We start from the raw sequence: 18,791 nt of genomic DNA on the forward strand, positions 1-18,791 counted from the left end.
TTTCACATCTTACAAGTCTGAGACTCTGTACCTTTTAAACAATAATTTCCCATTCCCCCAGCCCCTGGCAACCACCATTCTACTTTCTGTTTCTGTGAATTTGACTACTCTAGGTACCTTATATAAGTGGAATCATACAGGTTTTAGGGAGGTTTTTTTTGTTTTGTTTTTGGTTTTTGAGACAGAGGCTCGTTCTGTCACCCTGGGTGGAGTAAAGTGGCGTCATTGTAGTTTACTGCAACCTCAAACTCCTGGGCTCAAGCGATCCTACTGCCTCAGCCTTCCGAGTAGCTGGGAGTACAGGCTTACACTACCACTCCCGGCTAATTTTTCTATTTTTAATAGAGACGGGGTCTCACTCTTGCTCAGGCTGGTCTCGAACTCCTGAGCTCAAGCAATCCTCCCACCTTGGCCTCCCAGAATGCTAGGATTACAGGCGTGAGCCACTGCACCTGGTCAGAATCATACAGTTTTTATCTTTTTGTGACTGGCTTATTTCATTTGTTAATAGTATCATGTCCCCAAGGTTCATCTATGTTGTAGCATGTGCCAGGATTTCCTTCCTTTTTAAGGATGAATAATATTCCATTGTATGCATACACCACATTTTGTTTATCCATTCATCTGTCAGTGGACATTTGCGTTGCTTCCATCTCTTGGCTATTGAATAATGCTGCTGTGAGCATGAGGGTACAAGGTTCTTGTGAGATTCTGTTTTCAGTTGTTTTGGATATATACCCAGAATTGGGATTGCCAGATCATATAGTAATTCTGTGTTTAACTTTTTGAGGAACCTCCATATGCTTTTCTAGAACAGGTGCACCATTTTATAATCACACCAACTGTGCACAAGGACAATGAATATTCTTATTTAGCTGAGCTTGAGCATCAGGGCAACACAGCATTTAATATTCCAAACAACAAATTCAAGCGATAGCTCTGACCCAAGCCTAACTGTTTAGTAGGATCATTGAATTCTTTTCCAATAAAAAAAACTGCAACAATTGGTTGAAAGTGAGACTTGTTATATTCATCGTTTCTCCAGCTGGCAAAGAAGCATGATGTGGTGGTGGTGTCCCCCATCCTAGAACGAGACGGAGAGCACGGGGACGTTCTGTGGAACACAGCTGTGGTGATCTCCAATTCTGGAGCAGTCCTGGGAAAGACCAGAAAGAACCACATCCCCAGAGTGGGTGACTTCAACGAGGTGAGCCACCCATCAGATGGCCAGCCGCCTCACTCAGCCCTCTGTGCATAGATCTCTGCGGGCCTTTCTCTGGGTAAAACAGGATCTGTGTGGGATTGTGCTCCACTTCACACATGCTCACTGGAGCACAGTGTGGCCGTGGTGCTCAGAGGGTCTCCTGACATTGCCCTACATCACATGGGCGGACAGGATTCAGGTGGGACTCTCAGGTGAGTCCCAAGCACCTTTAACGTGTGTGTGTGTGTGCGCGCGCGCGCGCCTGCGTAGCCTAATTCAGCTTCCTAAAATCTCTTTGAAGTGAGCATTATATAAATTAAAACCAAAATAAATAGTGCTCAAGCATGAAATGGTTCCTGTGGCCCCTTTCACGGTCTGAGCTCCTAGCTGCCACGGCCTAGTCCTTGTTTGGAGCATTCTTTGTCTGTGGCTTACGTAGGGTTTGAGTGGGCCTGTGTCCCTGTGTCAGGTGACAGTGGGTGACTGTGCATGATGTGCACGTCCATGTATGAGTGCATTTACGTGGGGCTTCTTGTGCCCATCATCAGGGCATAAGTCAGAGGGGCTGTTCTGATTGGTTAATGCCAATCCATGGGTAGATAAGATAAGGGGGTGGATGTTTGAAGGAGGGAAATGAACTCCACCTAATGCCTAAGATATTAAATCAACTTGATTTGCAATTAATGCGTTGTTCAGGATGTGGTATCCCCAGTCCTTTGACCTGTGTCCTCAATCGTGGGCACCCCGGCCACTCTCAGGCTGGTCAGGCGGACAAGAAACAGTCTGCAGGGCTAGATGAGGTCCCCCAGGGTGAAAGAAGAACCCAGCATTTCTCAGTAACAGCCAGAGGTGGGGGCAGGAAGATGTACCCCTCACCTATTTACCCTGGGATTAATCTTTAGCTCCCTGCAGATAGCACAGGGCTTGTCTCAGTGCAGCAGGATCTGCTCTGGTGTCTACCATGTGCACACATCCTGGTTGCTGCTTGACCCTGGACAATTTTGAAATTAATGGGAGGAGGTGAAAGGCTCCAGGAGCAGATCTGTTTGGGACCCCGGCTCACTCTCTAGCCTCCCTCAGTTCTGTCCCAGAGCCAGCACCCCACCATGAGGTGGCAGGCGGAGAGGCAGGGATGGGAATTCAGGGTCCAGTCTGCCTCCCCTGCAAGGATGTCCTAACCCCAGGTGGGATGCCCAAGGTGCTTTGTGGAAAAAGAGCAATTTCAGAGGGTAGGCTCCACTCACAGACTTGGCCTTAATCAGCTAGGCAAGTCACACGCCCACTTGGGAGGCAGTTTTCTCCTCTGAGCAGAAAGAGGGTTGTTCTGGATGAGTTCCCGGTCCCTTCAGTGCCAACATTCTAGATAAGCACGTGTGGCTTGGTGAGGACATTGACCAATTGACCAAACCTGAGCCTTGTAGTTGTACCATGCTTGAAGCCTCACCGGAGTTTATCCTTGAAATAGTGTAGAAGGTTGCTTTGGGGATTTTTTTGATATGTCACAAAGGAGATTGTGGATAGGTGCTTAAGCCATGGTGATTTCCTTGGGGTTGATTTGTTATTGTGTCTGGGGTTTTTTGTTGTTTTTAACACACTGAAAGTCTTGAACTTAAAGTAGAGTCACACTCAAGAGTGTTACTTTTGGACTAGTAGTGATGTTTCATTTTTTTCTACCAAGTCTAAGGAAAGGGAAATTTTATAGGTCAGAGGCATGACTGTATGGCCCTTTACTTTTCAGTCAACTTACTACATGGAGGGGAACCTAGGCCACCCCGTGTTCCAGACGCCATTCGGAAGGATCGCTGTGAACATTTGCTATGGGCGGCACCACCCCCTCAACTGGCTCATGTACAGCATCAACGGGGCCGAGATCATCTTCAACCCCTCGGCCACCATTGGAGCACTCAGGTCACTTGGTGGGCAGTGTCGAGGGGGCTTCCTGGGGCCCAGCCGTCTCAGGCCCAAGGCCAGGCAGCAGGGCTCAGGTGGTTTTGACAAACTGCAGCCAGCAAGCACAGCCACCAGGATATCTAACAGAGTTGAGCCTTGGGGTTGTATATTGTGCATTTGACCAGGTTTCCAGTGAAAAGAATTCTCAAGATGACAATTAACAACCCCCTGCCTCCCGGAAGAGCCACTCTACTATAAAACACCAACCTTAGCTATGATTCTGAACTCCGAGATGAAAATATATAACAGCCTCCACCCTCCCCTGTAGTGGTCAGGATTCAAAAAGCCTCGCATCTAAGGACCTGGAGCATACTAGGTGGGTGGCCAGCATTAGCTCCTGGACAGGGAACTGCAGGTTCCTAGTCCTTAAGTCTGCAGTGTCCTGCATGAGGAGGGCAGACATTTGGGTGAGAGAATGAGCAAATGAGGAGTCAGAGCCAAGAGGATCTTTAAGATACCAGTCAAGGAAACTTCTTTTTAACCAGCAAAGTGTTTTCTTTTTAAACACCTAACAACAGCAAGTCTTTCAGTGTTAGCCTCACCCCTAAATAGATAGAACTGCTCTGGTCAAGGCAGAGGTGGGGAGGGGGTGCACCAGCAGCCTATGAGCTCCTGGGCAGGACCTCCAGGGCCCCTCATTTAATGTTGCGGCAGGTGAGCTATCTGGGCCTGCGTGACTGTGCTGCTGCTGCTGCTTCTCTCTTCCCCAGCAGCTGAGCCTTTGGGTGCTTTCCAGTTTTGCATCATTACAAGTAATAGCTCTAGGAATTTATGTGCAAATATTTTTTTCCCAACTCACTTCCTCCAAAGCAGGATTCCTGGAGCAGGAGGTGCTGGCTTTCACTCTCTGTGGTCTCAGTTGCCAGTGTCCCAGCAGGGCAGGGCTGTGCAGGGGTAGTTCTGGTGGGCAGCTCTGCCAACCCCCACCTGTCTCTCTTGTCCTCACTCCCGACTAAATTTCAGTCGGGTTTCTTCTAAAGTCAGAATGGGACGTTCACTTTACTTTTTCTTTTTAGCACAGTGCCCCCTTCTCAAGAGTGACACCTCTGCATTCAGTTTGTACAACCAGGTCCCTTACCCAGCCAAAATGCAAACCCCAGTCTCTTACCTCAGGTCCACTTCCCTGTCAGTTCACCTGGAGGTCTGGGCCATGATCAGGAGGGGTGCTGTTGGGTAGAAGAGGAAAATCAGGCCTTGATCTCCCCTCAGAGAACATACTGGAGACACGTGGCTTGGTCATCCGTGACAGCATCCATTGGCAGTTGTGGGTGATGATTACTGATGATCATCCAGTCACCCGGCCTGGGCACAAGCTTGGGGCATCCCCTTAGAGCAGCTATGTTTAAGACATTTGGTGAGCCCCATCTCCCCACAGGGATTCCTGGAAGAACCCGAAGCCCATCCCCTGGGCACCACAGGCAAAGCTGTGGCCGCAGACTCAGCCACCTGCTTCATGTGTGCAGAGTCCCTCTCTGACTCGACTGTCTTGGGTTTTTTTTTATTAACCCCAATTAGGCAAACAGAAGCATCCCAGTGCAATATGCACATAACTGCTATGTCCTCAGCAGCCTATTAGTCTTATTAAAAATGATTGATTTTCCTTCCTCAGCCAAGAATCACACAAACCTTGGCTTTCCAGGGTGTAGTGAGGCTGGCAGTAAAAACTGTACCAGCATTTGTAAAACAGTGTGTTTCCTGAGCTCCTAAAATGCTCACGCCCTTTGACCAGATCGTGGTACTCCTAAAACCGTAGCCTGAGGAAGAGATCAACAAGAGGAGGGAAAGCTGATGCACGTTCATGGAAGGTGTTCGTGGCAACGTTGTTTATGATAGGAGAAAAGCTGGTAGCAGGGGCCGTGTTCCAGCTGAGTCCTTTGGGGCCCATCTCTTCCAAGGGTTGTTGTACAGCCACTAAAAAGAGTCATTATAGGGCAGGTGCAGTGGCTCACGCCTGTAGTCCCAGCTACTCAGGAGGCTGAGGCAGGAGGATCACTTGAGCCCAGAAGTTTGAGGCTGCAATAAGCTATGACGATGCCACTGCACTCCAGCCTCGGTGACAGAGCAAGATCCTGTCTCTAAAAAAAAGTAAATAAATAAAGCCATTATGGAGGTAATGCGGCATCATGACAAAAGTCTGTAAGCAAGAAAAAGGTGTATCCAGGCTGTGGTCAGAACTCCGTAAAGATTTTTTGCCTGTGGCCAAGAATGATTATGGAGTGTGAGGAATGGCAACAGGTGGTTTATTAGAATGGTAGGATTCTGGGTGACTTTCTTTTTTTTTTTTTTTTTTTTTTTAGACAGAGTCTCGCTTTTGTGCCCGGGCTTGCGTGCCGTGGCGTCAGCCTAGCTCACAGCAACCTCACACTCCTGGGCTCAAGCAATCCTTCTACCTCAGCCTCCCAAGTAGCTAGGACTATAGGCATGCGCCACCATGCCCGGCTAATTTTTTCTATATATTTTTAGTTGTCCGATTAATTTCTTTCTATTTTTAGTAGAGATGGGGTCTCGCTCTTGCTCAGGCTGGTTTCGAACTCCTGAGCTCAAACAATCCGCCCGCCTCGGCCTCCCAGAGAGCTAGGATTACAGGTGTGAGCCACCGCGCCCGGCCTGGGTGACTTTCTTAAAATGATAATTGATAAGTGTTTTGAAGCACAATGCTGGGCAATTCCTACCAGCTGCACACAAGCATCAGATCACAACTTCCAGAACCATCTTCTGCCCCCGTATCAGAGACAGACAGACACACATGTACACGCATGCTATGGGTCAGCAGGGTGTCCTTGTTCGTTTTTATGTCCCACAGTTCTAAGCACACGATAGAGTTCAAGTGCTTTTGGACTGATTGTGTCGTCCTGACAATCCCAGGATGTGTCCCTTGCAGCCTGAGTGGCCAGAGATCTCTGCCACGTATATACGTTAATGGGAAAGTTGCTGTCCTTCCCCCTCCCTGCATTTTGCCTTCCCACTGTGATCATGCTTAGGGGTTGTGTACTCCACACTAGGAATACGGCATATGTCCCTGTTCCCCGATCAGACTCTCCACGATTCCTGCACACGCTGGGCTCTCACGAACCCCGACTTCCTTTCCCTTGGTTGTTTTAGAGCATAAATTTTATCGCCAGCTGTGGGTTTGAGTCCTATGCAGAACACCTCCCTGGAGTATTGCAAGAAAGATGTTTTATGGCAATTGCTCTAAAATGATTTAGTCTATTTAATTCCTGAAAATGTCATTTACTGGTGTGTTTCTGTAAAAATCCTTTCTGAAGTTTTGTCAGCTTGGCTTAGCAGCTGGGGGAAAAAAGCAGCAAAATGAGTCCCCTCAATCAAGCCTGTTATTTTTTTTTTCCCCCAGACTCGTGAATCCTCCTGAGAATTAGGCTTGTGACAAGCACCCACCCCCTCCACCTACTCCCTGGTTTAAACCAGGTGCACACTGACAGGAAGGAAGATTCCAGGGCATTTTGCTCCCAGTCACTCAGCGTTTCTAAGTGGGCATTACCCCTGTCAATCTAGAGTCTTAGCGATGTTTCTCAGACAACAGATAGTTAGTGACAAGGCCCAGAATGCCATGGCACATCTTAGTTGGGCTGGAGAAGGGCCGGGTCTCCTACCACCCTCTCCCTTTTCGGGACCTGGACTGAGGAGGGCCCACAGTTCAGCCGAGCCTGTGGGGTGCCTCTGCCTTGCCAGTAAGAGAACCAGGGAGCTCCTAGTCAGAGACTAGGGGTTCAGAAGAGGAAAATAGGAAGGCACTGGGAAACGGACAAGCTCAGAGGAGGTGACCCTTCTGCAGAATCTGACCCTTCATCCCATTAACCTAAGTTCCTTGTTTACTCAGCCTGAAATTTCTCCCTTCGGAGTCTGCTTTGCAAGGCAGCACAGCAAGGTAGGAAAGTTGGCGTGGGGAGTTAGAGCCCATGCTCAGCCCTCACAGGCCTTGTGCAAGCCTGCTGGACCCTCAGCTCCCTTCTGCCATTTACCAGGACAGGGGCTGCCCAGCCTGAAAGGTGGGTTCCCAAGAGAAGGGAAGGAGGTGGGAAGTAGCAGTTATGGAACTTCTGCCACATGGAGCTTCATCTGCATGGCCATTGAGTCTTCACAGTCTTCCTCTGAGGACGTGTCAGAAAAGGAAACTGAGGCTCAGAGCGAAGACTTGATCCAGGGCTGCCCCACTCTTCCAGCAGACCACAGACAGCCACGTGGCTTCTGCCTGCAGCAGGTCCTCCCCAGTAGGCTGCTCAGGCTCAGGCAAGGTGCTGAGGACAAGCCGCCCTGCTCGCAGGTTTGGGGTGACCCACAGGTGCAGTCTCCCTGGCTGTCCCCACTGCAGGCCCAAGAAAGCCACCAGTCAGGCTGTAGCTCAGGGCTGAGCATCTACCAAGTCTGGCTGGGAAGTCGGCAGCCTACTTGCTCTTGCTCCTCTCTTACAGCGAGTCCCTGTGGCCTATCGAGGCCAGAAATGCAGCCATTGCCAATCACTGCTTCACCTGTGCCATCAACCGTGTGGGCGTGGTAAGTCCCCGAGGTCTGGCTGAGGAGAGGAGCCACCGTCTGGTGGCCCTGGTGGGGACAGGTTACAACTCTTCTCCCCGTTCTCTCTGGGCACATGCCACAAATCCTAGGGACCCCAAAAGGGGGAAAACTGGCTTGGTATCTTATTTTTAAAGATATCATTACGTTCTCCTATTTTTTTTTTTCCTGTTTTTGCTTTTAGCTGAAACCATTTTGAAAGGCTCTTTGATGTGGTGGTGGTTTCTTATTTTTCCCCTTGATCCCAAACACTGAACAACTTTGACTTCCAAACACAGTGCATTTGTTACATAATAATCCTCTCCCTCATTCTTATTAATCAGATGTCAAACTCTAATCAGAGCTTCTGGTCAGTCTGAGATAACCAAGGTTTCCGTGCTAAGTCGATTTAATTTGTGACAACATAAAGAAACTTGGTGTGTTAATTAGTCCGTGGAAGCCCTTCGCATTTGGTTGTAGGTTCCCATTAGGCTTTGGGGAAGATACTGAAAGCAGTGTGTGGACCCACCGCCCACTCACTGCCTTCGGAGACCCCAGGCTGGGGTTTTGTTACTGCAGGCGGGCCAGCCTCAGATGCCTTTCACAGCCCTAGAACCAGTCTGTGCCCAATGTCTTTCTCTTCTCCAGGTTATAAACTCCCCAAAGGCAAAGTGTGAGTCTTTACCTTGCTTGTCAAATTCCCCACCTGCCACCCAGTGCTGGGTGGGTGTTTAATAAACACTTGCTGATTGCTGAGTGAGTACAGACCATTCCATCTCACTTTAACCGTTTCTGAGCTAACTCCACCTTGGCCGATGGCTGTGCGGGGTCTGGCCAAGTGATCTGGGATGACTGTGGTGACAGTGCCACCTATAGGTTCCTCTTGGTCTTATTTCACAGGAGCATTACCCGAATGAGTTTACCTCTGGAGACAGAAAGAAAGGTATGTTCTGTGAATTTCCATGGTGGTTGCAACTGAGGAGTGGGCCTCAGTGTCCCTTCTCCATCTGCTTCCTTGAGACAGGGTCTGCCCCACAGATCATGTCACATGCCTGGCACCTGGGAGGTGGTGCTGACTCCTCCCTGCTTCATTGCCTGGGGCGTGGGGTTCTGACTGTGGCCGGGGTGTGGAAAGGCAGTCCTGGGCTTGGGAATCAGATCGAACTCCATCCCTGCCCGGAACTGGTGTGGAGATGGACCAGGAGGATGTGGGGGAGCCCTTCATGAGTTCCCTGAAAGAGGGAGGGGCTGTCATCCAGCCTATAGACCTGTCTTCCTCCTTTCCTTTGTCCTTGTCCCACCCCCACCCCAAAGAAATGCCCAGAGCATCGGCATGGATTGCCTTGGGTTTTCTAGAGTCCACGGCTTGTTTTGATCTAAGGGCACACACCACCTCACCTCTGCTGGGAGTCCCACACACCCAGGTCCCGTATCTCTGGCCAAAGATACGGGAGAGAGGGGTTGCTCCCCTCAGCAAGGAGGTATCTGGACTGACTCAGGGGTGTCCCCTGGGAAGCTAGAAGGAGCTGAGTGGGACTTTTCCAGGAAAACACTTCCTGAAAAGGTCCCAGATGCCCCCACTTGAGGCCTCAGACTTCCAGGGTCTCCAACCCCAGTTAGCGGCCTGCAGACAGAGGTGCAGAAGAGGCAGGGAAATGAGCATCCACTGGGTGCCTGCTCTGTCTGGGGCTGTGCTAGACCCTGCCCCACCTGCTCCTTACACACCTATGGGGAGCTATTAGCCCTCCCTGACTGGTGAGGGCACCGAGGCGTGGAGGGAGGGTGAGGGTGACATGGCTGGCAAGGCAAGTGAGAGCAGAGCCTCCAGCTCACCATGTGGGGCCGCACAGGAAGCCCCCCAGAGTCATGTGACTCCCTGGGGCTGTGGGTGGCTGATGTTGGGAGCAAAGGGCCAATACTTCTACAAGGGTGACATTTAGAAATTTTCCCAGGGGCAGAGGGGAGCAAGGTAAGGAGGGGACCTTTGAAGCAACTTGCTGGGCCAGGCCTTCAGGCCAGAGGAGCAGGACAGGCCTTTAGGCCTCAGCATCTGGCAAACAGTGGGGAGAGTGGTGAGGACGCCTTGTCCTGGGTGTGCTTCACTGTGCCTGTCCCTCTGCAGAGCCCACAGTGCATCTATACAAGCACATGAATGTGACCAGCCTAGGCAACACAGCGAGACTCCATCTCTACAGAAAATTTAAAAATTAGCTAGGTGTGGTGGTGCGCACCTGTAATTCCAGGTACTTGGGAGGCTGAGGCAGGAGGATTGCTTGAGCCCAGGAGTTCGAGGCTGCGGTGAGCTATTATTTTACCACCACACTCCAGCCTGGGTGACACAAGACCCTGTTACTAGAAAAATAAATAATAAATGTTTTACTTTGCTCCTTTAAAGCTCACTGTGACTTTGGCTACTTTTATGGCTCAAGCTACGTGGCAGCCCCTGATGGCAGCCGGACCCCCGGGCTGTCCCGTAGTCGGGATGGGCTGCTGGTTGCCGAGCTCAACCTTAACCTCTGCCGGCAGATGAATGATGTCTGGAACTTCAAGGTAGGTCCCCAGGTCCCCTGCTGTTCCCCTGCTCCTCTGCTTTGGCCCCCCTCCTGCACTCTGGGCTGGGGACCACCGCTGCTGGGTTGGCCCTTAGCGGCATGAGCTGCCAGCTCCCCACCCAAGGGCTCTGTGTTGAGCAGGGGGCCAGGTCTCTGCCTCCCTGCTGGCTCCTGGGGAGGAACCATTGAGTCAAATGATGCCCAGGCAGCAGGCCACAGTAAATCCTCCTTTCATCTGATTTAGATTCTGGGCGCCTTCAAACAAATTAATCTCAATTTCATTTGTCCAGAGAATAGAGTGGATTGGCTTCTTTAATCCTTTTTCCTTTCCAGGCATCTACACTTATCACAAGATAAATGTGCGTGTCTGGTTCTGCCTGCAGCCAGGCTCCATAGTCCAGGCCTTGACAATAGTGGGAAATGGGTCATGCAGAGAAGTGGAATCCAGGCCTGGCTGCGCCACCGGCTTGCTCAGTCAGGAAGCAAGCCCCTTCTGCTCCCAGGCCTAGTGTTCCCCTTGAAGGGCCCATGCTGCCTTTGAGACCTAGTGCCCTGTGACCTCAGGAGTCTAAGAGGAGTGTAGGTGCCTGTCCTCCTGGCCTGGGACCCCCTCCCTGCAGAAGGGGGCTCATGGCTTAGGGGTTTGCTGTATTAGTGTCCAGCAGTATTTCCACCAACTTGGCACCCATTTATAAGCAAATCATACATGCAAATAAATGTTGCATTGTTATAACTGAATGCCCATTGTGACTGGGAGGACCCCGGGACTTCCAGTGTGGCCAGACATGGGCTCTAGGCCTTGCCAACCTGTTTTCCTAAGGGTGTAGGTCCTTGGGCACGTCCCACAGTGTCAGATCCTTGCCAGACAAATGAGGTATTGCCCATGAGAAAGTCTCCTGACCTGTCTCTCTTCCTGAGCAGCTCAGATGAATGCAGGATTCCATCCAAACCAGAAGCCAGAGCCAAGAGCACCAGCCAACTCTTTTTAACAAGTATCACCAGGGGCAGTGAACAGAGTTTTCTCATTAGACAGTCCTTAGAAGCAGAAGCCTTCCCAGCTGTGGTGATGGATGGGCATGAGCTCATGTCAAGGCTTTTGGAAGGAGGGAGAGAGGTGTACCCCCCCATACCCCCGCCCAGCCTCCATCTGTGTCCACAATGAGATGCCACATGGAGTCAACAGACCTCCAGACCCAGCCAGGAGCCCCCATTCAAATCTGAGCCTTCTCCCCTGGAACAGGTCACTCCCCTCTCTGGGCCATAGGCTGCTCTTCTGGGGATCTGCAGGACCATGGGGGAACATCCCTCCTCCCTGCTTCAGGACAGACCACACCTGGGTAGGCAGGTCACAGAGGTCACAGCAGGCGCGGCTCGGCTGTGGAGTCATCTGTGAACTTTGCCACAGCACCAGAATCGTGCTGAGAGGTCACACAGGTTCTGCTGTATTACAGTCTGAACTCTTCCTGTCAACCAGCCTTCCTGACACATTCCTGTCCTGACGCTGCCCTCCAGTGGCAAGATATGGTGGCATATGGTGAGGGACATTTATAAAACGAGAACTTCTAAAGTATGTCTGTGTTTTGCTTTCAGATGACAGGCAGGTATGAGATGTACGCACGGGAGCTTGCCGAAGCTGTCAAACCCAACTACAGCCCGACCGTCCTGAAAGAGTAGCTGTCTTCAGCCCCCGCCTGCCTTGGCGTAGAGGGGTGCCTCTGCCCCCAGTGGATTAGCAAGCACGGCACGTTCACCATGTACAAGTTGTACCTGATAAGTCATTGGCCAGAGTGGTTTTAAAATGCCCTGGGCATGGGGAGGGTGGAGTGGGGGGTGACTGTTTAATGGGTACAAAGTGTCCTTCAAAGGTATTGGAAATGTTTGGGGACTAGATAAAAATAATAAACATTTTGAATGTACTAAATGCCACTGATTTGTATAATTTAAAATGTTTCATTTTATACTATGTGAATTTCACCTCAGTTGTTTTTTTTTTTTTTGAGACAGAGTCTGGCTCTGTTGCCCGGGCTAGAGTGCTGTGGCGTCAACCTAGCTCACAGCAACCTCAAACTCCTGGGCTCAAGCAATCCTCCTGCCTCAGCCTCCCGAGTAGCTGGGACTACAGGCACGCGCCACCATGCCCGGCTAATTTTTTCTATATGTTTTTAGTTGTCCAGATAATTTCTTTCTATTTTTTAGTAGAGATGGGGTCTCGCTCTTGCTCAGGCTGGTTTCGAACTCCTGACCTTGAGTGATCCTCCTGCCTCGGCCTCCCAGAGTGCTGGGATCACAGGCGTGAGCCACTGCACCCGGCCATACCTCAGTTTTTAAAAGACGCCCATGCACTGTTCGCGCAGGTAGATTTGAAGTTAGACAGATGGGACACCCCAGTCCTGAGCATGGGTCTGTGGCAGTGGAGAGAGGCTGAGGGCTGATCCCAAGTGCCTGAACCTGCGGCTGGGCTGTGGCAGGTGGGGCAGTCTTTGGCCGTGTTAACCGGTTACTCAGTCAGATGCTAATCTAGATGTCGGGCGAAGGCATTTTGTAGATGTGACTAAAGCCCATACTCAGTTGACTAAGTGGGTAAGATTATCCCAGATAATCTGGGTGGACCCAACGTGATCAGGAGGAAGGCCTAAAGCAGAGCAAAGGCTTCTCTGCCAGGGAGAAATTCTGCCTGTGCACAGCCGCTCCGCCTGACGGCCTGCCCTACAGCTTTGCCTCCCCTGTCACTGAAGTCACTTCTTTGCAGTAAGTCTCTAAGTGTGTATGCCCCACTGGTTCTGCTGCTCTGGTTGGATCAGACTGATTTTGGTGCTGGAAGTGGTTCTAGAGGAGTAGAATTTTTTTTTTGAGACAGTCTTGCTGTTGCCCAGGCTAGAGTGCCGTGGCGTCAGCCTAGCTCACAGCAACCTCAAACTCCTAGGCTCAAGTGATCCTCCTGCCTCAGCCTCTCAAGTAGCTGGGACTACAGGCGTTAGCCTCCATGCCTGGCTAGTTTTTTCTATTTTTAGTGGAGACCGGTCTCGATCTTGCTCAGGCTGGTCTCAAACTCCCTACCTCAGGCAATCCTCCTGCCTCAGCCTCCCAGAGTGCTGGGATTACAGACGTGAGCCACCACGCCCGGCCAGGAGTAGAATCTTAAGGATAAGTTTTCTGCATTATTTCTGGGTCTTCTGGAATTCTTCCCTACTTTGGTTGAATTTAAAGGCACTAATGACTTGATTTTCACAGAGTCAGGGTCAAGAGGGCAAGGTGGCCCATGGCATGACATGACAGGAATTTACACTCAGGGCAGGCTGTCAGCCTGTGCCTGCAGGCTCCCACCCCCGCTTCCTGATGCCTCCTCTGTGGGTTTCAGACTTGCCTGACCAGCCTCCACCATCATGGAGGGCAATTCCTTGCACTAAATCTCTCTATATCTTTATATCTGTCTATCCATCCAACCCCAACCTGCTCTGCTTTTGTAGTTGAGCCCTGACTTACAATCAGGTTACTCACCCCTCTGCACCTTCGTTCCTACATCTGTAAAATGGGACCATGTTCACTGTCCTGCTTTATGTGAGAACAGTGGTGAGAGAAAAACTAGATGGGCCAGGGAGCCCCCTTGGCAGTTGTAGGTACAGTGCCTGTGTGGAATCCAACCTGCCACATCTCAAACAGCCATTGCCCAGAGTATCAGGAGGAGGGCGCAGGGGGGTCAATGTCCTATAGTTTCCCTTTACTGTTACCAGCCAGAGAAGGCAGCCTCTTCCCTTCACTGGCCCAGCAGTTGATTGTGTGGACAACCACATGTCAAGGCTGGGCTGCTCCTAGACGGCCACCTGGGGTGAGAAAGCCCGACGGAGCTGTGGGTTTTCACTTTACCTGATGGCCCTTTCTGTGCCTTGTTTTCCCATAGAATCCAGCCCTGTAGACATGCCTGGTGAGCTTTTTTGCCTGGCCCTTCAGCGTCTAAAACCTTAGTGCCTGTTGTTTCTAGAAAGAGGGTGTGGTCAATGCAGCTAAGCTGGCCTAATACAGAGGCCAGCTTAGATGACAAGTTGGTGCATTTATGAAATAGGCACAAATAATTATGTGCACTAAAAATTTGATCATCCGTACGTCTTGTTACCTGGAAACAGGCCCATCTTAAGAGTAGGCAGGCTCTGCTCAGACAGGGTCCTTTCAGGCTTGTAACTAATGTGTGGAACATGTAAATGCTCCATAAATGTTTGTTTTCTTTCTTTCTTTCTTGCTCTGTCACCTAGGCTAGAGTATAGGGGCCTCATCATATCTCACTGCTTCCTCAAACTCCTGGGCTCAAGCGATCCTCCTGCCTCAGCCTCCGAAGTGGCTGGGACTACAGGCACATGCCACTATGCCCTGCTAATTTTTTTTGTATTTTTTTAGAGATAGGCCTGGCCGGGGTAGGGAACCTGCAGAGCCACACATGTGGCCTTTCTGGATCCTTGATTTAGAGAACAAATGCTTTTAATAAAGGGACTTGTTTTGTGAAGTTTGGATTTTGTTGAGGGGCTGCACTTGGGGATCTGGAGGGCCACATGTAGGCTTGAGGCCACAGGTTCCCCACCCCTCACTCTTGCTCAGGCTGGTCTCGAACTCCTGGCCTCAAGCAATCCTCCTGCCTCGGCCTCCCAGAATGTTAGGATTAAAGGCATGAGCCACCCTGTCTGGCCTCAGTAAACAATTGAATCAACCTGGGGTGGAGGGTTTTGTTTCCATGTGACCATTACTGAGGCCACAGGGAGATGCGCAGGTGAGATCTTGCAATGGTTCAGTGAATGTGGCCTGCACAGGCCCACAGGCCCCAGTGCAGTCTTGGATGCAGCCTCTGGCCCCTCAGTTTTCTAACCTGTAAGATGATAGGTGGCTGGGCTCAAGGCTCTCCAGGGGCCCTCCAGCTCTGGCAGGCCACCCTCCTGCCAGGCCACAGCTTTATTGCTGGCCTGTGGGGTGGAGTAAGGTGGCCAAACTACAGTGTGCCCAAAAGAAAAAAAGGGATAAGGAATTCTCAAGGATAGACCATATGTTAGAACCCAAGACAAGTCTCAATCAACCTAAAAAGATTAAAATCGTACAGAGTATTATTTTCCCATCATAACGAATGAAACTAGAAATCAGTAGCAAAAGGAAAACTGGAAAATTAAAAAATATGTGGAAGTTAAAGAAGACATTCTTAAACAACTAGTGGGTCAAAAAAGAAATCACAAGGGAAATTAGAAAATATCTGAGCCTCATGAAACAATAACACAGCATACCAAAACTTGTGAGATGCAGTAAAAGCAGTGGTAAGAGAGGAATTTATAGCTGTAAATGCTCGCGTTAAAGAAGACTAAGTTCTCAAACCACCGGCCAAACTTTACACGTTAAGGAACTAAAAAAAGAAGAGCAAACAAAACGTGGAGCCAGCAGAGGGAAGAAAATAGTAAGATTAGAGCAGAGATAAATAAAATATGGAAAAACAAAGGAAATCAATAAAACCAAAAGTTGTTTCTTCAAAAAGGTCAACAAAATTGACAACCTTTAGCTAGACTGACTAAGAAAAAAAAGAGAAAAATTGCTAAAATCAGAAATGAAAGTAGGGACAATACAACTGAATTATAAGAGTCGTAAGGATACTATGGACAGAAGGGGGCAAATTTCGAGATACACAACCTGCCAAGATTGAATCATGAAGAATTTTTTTTTTTTTAAGAGACAGGGTCTCACTCTGTCACCCAGGCTGGAGTGCAACCTCCAGCTCCTGACCTCAAGAGATCCTCCCCCCTTTCCCTCCCAAAGTGCTGAGATTACAGGCGTAAGCCACCATGCCTGGCCTAATTCATAGAGAAATACTAAAAAGCACAAACATCATGTCAAAAACTGTGAAGAGTTGGAGATTTTATCCTATTTGCAAATGGACGTTAGTCTACTACAGTTTTCATGAATGTTTGCAAAAGACATGACAATCTTGGGTCAGAGACAAAGGACAATTTATTGCAGCAATAGCAATAGCCAGAATACCAGCACTTCCTTATAGTAGTTCCCATAGGGCAACACAGAGGACCAAGTGAATCCTCGAACCTGCAGTGGTTTGCATTGAGGAAGAGGGAAGAGAGGTTAGAGAATTCGTGTCTTTTACACTGAAGGGTTGATGTGCCTTCCCTTTGCACTAAAGGGAGGCATTATCTCTACCAATGTCACGAGAATACCTGTTCTTTGCTCTGCACCTGTCTCTATTTTGCAAGGCCATTCATTATACTAACTTCTTTGAAAAGATAGTCCCAAAGGCATTAATAGTTTTAGCTTGTAAGAGACTCAGAAATGTGAGACGCCCGTGGAGAATTATCTCCCAACAATATCCACCCCTCGTTTCTACACAGTCTTGGCTTCTGACAGTTTTCCCATGAGCGTGACATTTTATTTTATTTAAAAAAAAATTGTTTAAGGTGGTGGCCACCCTTCTGGCTACACCCCGTTTCCCAAGGATGAGGGGCTCTCAATGCTAAAGTCCTGAGAGTATGCCATTTTATCAGTCCCTCTGGTTAAGCTGACCAACAGAGGCTAGATCACATCACGTAAGTTCAGTTTGCCTCACAGCATTTAATTAATTTAATCAACAGGGCTTCAAGCCACAGAATGAGCCCATCCTGGGATATTAACCTCAGTCCTGACCCCACAGTCCTCAACCCAACAGGCTGAACAAATCCCGTAAACCATCAATATTTGGCTTTCTCAAATGTTGATCTTTCCACTTGGCTAAAGTTACTAATCCAGGTGAGTAGGACATATTGGATATCGCACAATCTCCACCGGTGGCCCACAAGGAGGAAGTCTAGGGCACGTCTGTCATCCATACCAACCCTGGCCCGTGAGTTGTACTGACCTGAGTGCTTTGAAGGGCCCAGGTGGTACCATTGATCACCTCAGCTAAAGTCAGGGACAGATGTTCCATCACCTTTTCTAATCAGATGACTCCCATGACAGGGATGACTGTCCCTACAGTGCACGTAAGTAACCAGTCAGGTATCAGGCTGCGAAGGTCCCCTGGGTAGCCCAGGGCAGCCTCATTTTAGAGAGGTCTCCACAGTTGTCTGTGGGCTGCATGATCTATTGGTGGTATTTGCTTAAAGACTTGAAGGTCTCTTGTGACCACCCCAAAGATGCAAGACACTGTTTGGGGGAGGTTGGCAAGCTCATGTCTAGCTTCCACACAGGAAGTATAGTCATTCCATTTCCTTTGGGTATATACAAAAAAAGAAAGAAAGAAAAGGAAGTATAGTCATGAAAGCACACATACGTGTCCCTAGAAGGAATTTTTTCAGCTCTTAGGGAAATTGGTGAAAATAACAAGCTGGGCGCGGTGGCTCACGCCTGTAATCCTAGCTCTCTGGGAGGCTGAGGCGGGCGGATTGTTTGAGCTCAGGAGTTCGAAACCAGCCTGAGCAAGAGCGAGACCCCGTCTCTACTAAAAATTAGAAAGAAATTAATTGGACAACTAAAAATACATAGAAAAAATTAGCCGGGCATGGTGGCGCATGCCTGTAGTCCCAGCTACTCGGGAGGCTGAGGCAGAAGGATCGCTTGAGCCCAGGAGTTTGAGGTTGCTGTGAGCTAGGATGACGCCACGGCACTCTAGCCCGGGCAATACAGTGAGACTGTCTCAAAAAAAAAAAAGAAAATAACAAATAAATAAGTAAAAAGAAAATGTTAACAATTGGGATCCCCCAAGTTGGGGCACAGGTCCTGGCCAGCTGGTAGGCCTTTGGGTTCCTAGTTTACTTCAAGTAAATGAGTCTAGCCCTTATATTTGGAAGGACTGCCTAAGGGCAGTTAGTCTAATCTACCTGTTCATCCATGCTGCCAGCTAGGTGGCATTTGTCTTCCTCATAGAACAACTGAGTGAGGTCTATGGGAACAGGGATAGGAAAGACATATGGTGGCATTACAGGTGTGTTTCGTGGAAAGTACAGGAGCCAGTGGTGTCCCCAGCTGTTCCCAGAAGACTTCTGGTGAGGCTAATGGGAATGATGACCAAACTGGTCAAAGCCATTTGATGGGAGAAGGCAAAACCTGCAGTCAGTTAAATTTAAGATACTTGCAAAAGTTTGGGAGAGGTCGGGCGTGGTGGCTCACACCAGTAATCCCAGCGCTTTGGGAGGCTGAGGCAGGAGAATTGCTTGAGGCCAGGAGTTTGATACCAGCCCTGGCGACACAGCTCCATCCTGTCTCTACAAAAAAACAAAAATTAGCTCATCCCTGTACTTCCTAGCTACTCAGGAAGCTGAGGCAGGAGGATTGTTTGAGCCCAGGAGTCTGAGGCTACAGTTAGCTATGATTGTGCCACTTATTTCAGCCCGGGTGACAGAGCAAGACCCCTGTCTCTAAGGAAAAAAAAAAAAACAGTTTGAGAGAGCTGCACCAGGGTGTATTTGTCATAAGGAAGTCTCCAGGGACAATTATGAAAGACAAAGGTCATTAACACCCCTCCCTCTTTATCTCCTAGGATTCAAGGTGTTTCCTACTAGGTACCAAAGTTTCTGCTCTCCCTCCAAAATCAGTGTGTGCCATTCCAGTACCTAGACTGTCACTTCTTT

The 18,791-nt window shown here is 49.4% G+C and overlaps 1 protein-coding gene across 2 annotated transcripts in view; it reads left to right on the forward strand.

Moving 5' to 3' along the window:
• UPB1 (ureidopropionase, beta) overlaps positions 1-12,194 on the forward strand; it is a 30,548-nt gene extending 18,354 nt beyond the window's left edge. The window contains exons 5-11 of one of the 2 annotated variants that reach the window (XM_012660992.1): positions 1,046-1,207; positions 2,943-3,112; positions 6,993-7,040; positions 7,585-7,666; positions 8,564-8,606; positions 10,059-10,213; positions 11,806-12,113. In XM_012660992.1, coding sequence (XP_012516446.1) covers positions 1,046-1,207; positions 2,943-3,112; positions 6,993-7,040; positions 7,585-7,666; positions 8,564-8,606; positions 10,059-10,213; positions 11,806-11,889 — 744 coding nt within the window. In that variant the 3' untranslated portion in view covers positions 11,890-12,113. Of the gene's footprint in view, positions 1-1,045; positions 1,208-2,942; positions 3,113-6,992; positions 7,041-7,584; positions 7,667-8,563; positions 8,607-10,058; positions 10,214-11,805 lie in introns of both variants that reach the window. The other variant, XM_012660993.1, reaches the window with a different exon arrangement.
• Positions 12,195-18,791: the final 6,597 nt, after the last annotated feature.

The sequence above is a fragment of the Propithecus coquereli genome, unplaced genomic scaffold (genome assembly GCF_000956105.1).
Source record: "Propithecus coquereli isolate 6110/MARCELLA unplaced genomic scaffold, Pcoq_1.0 Scaffold698, whole genome shotgun sequence".
In the NCBI taxonomy this organism is placed as follows: Eukaryota; Metazoa; Chordata; class Mammalia; order Primates; family Indriidae; genus Propithecus; species Propithecus coquereli.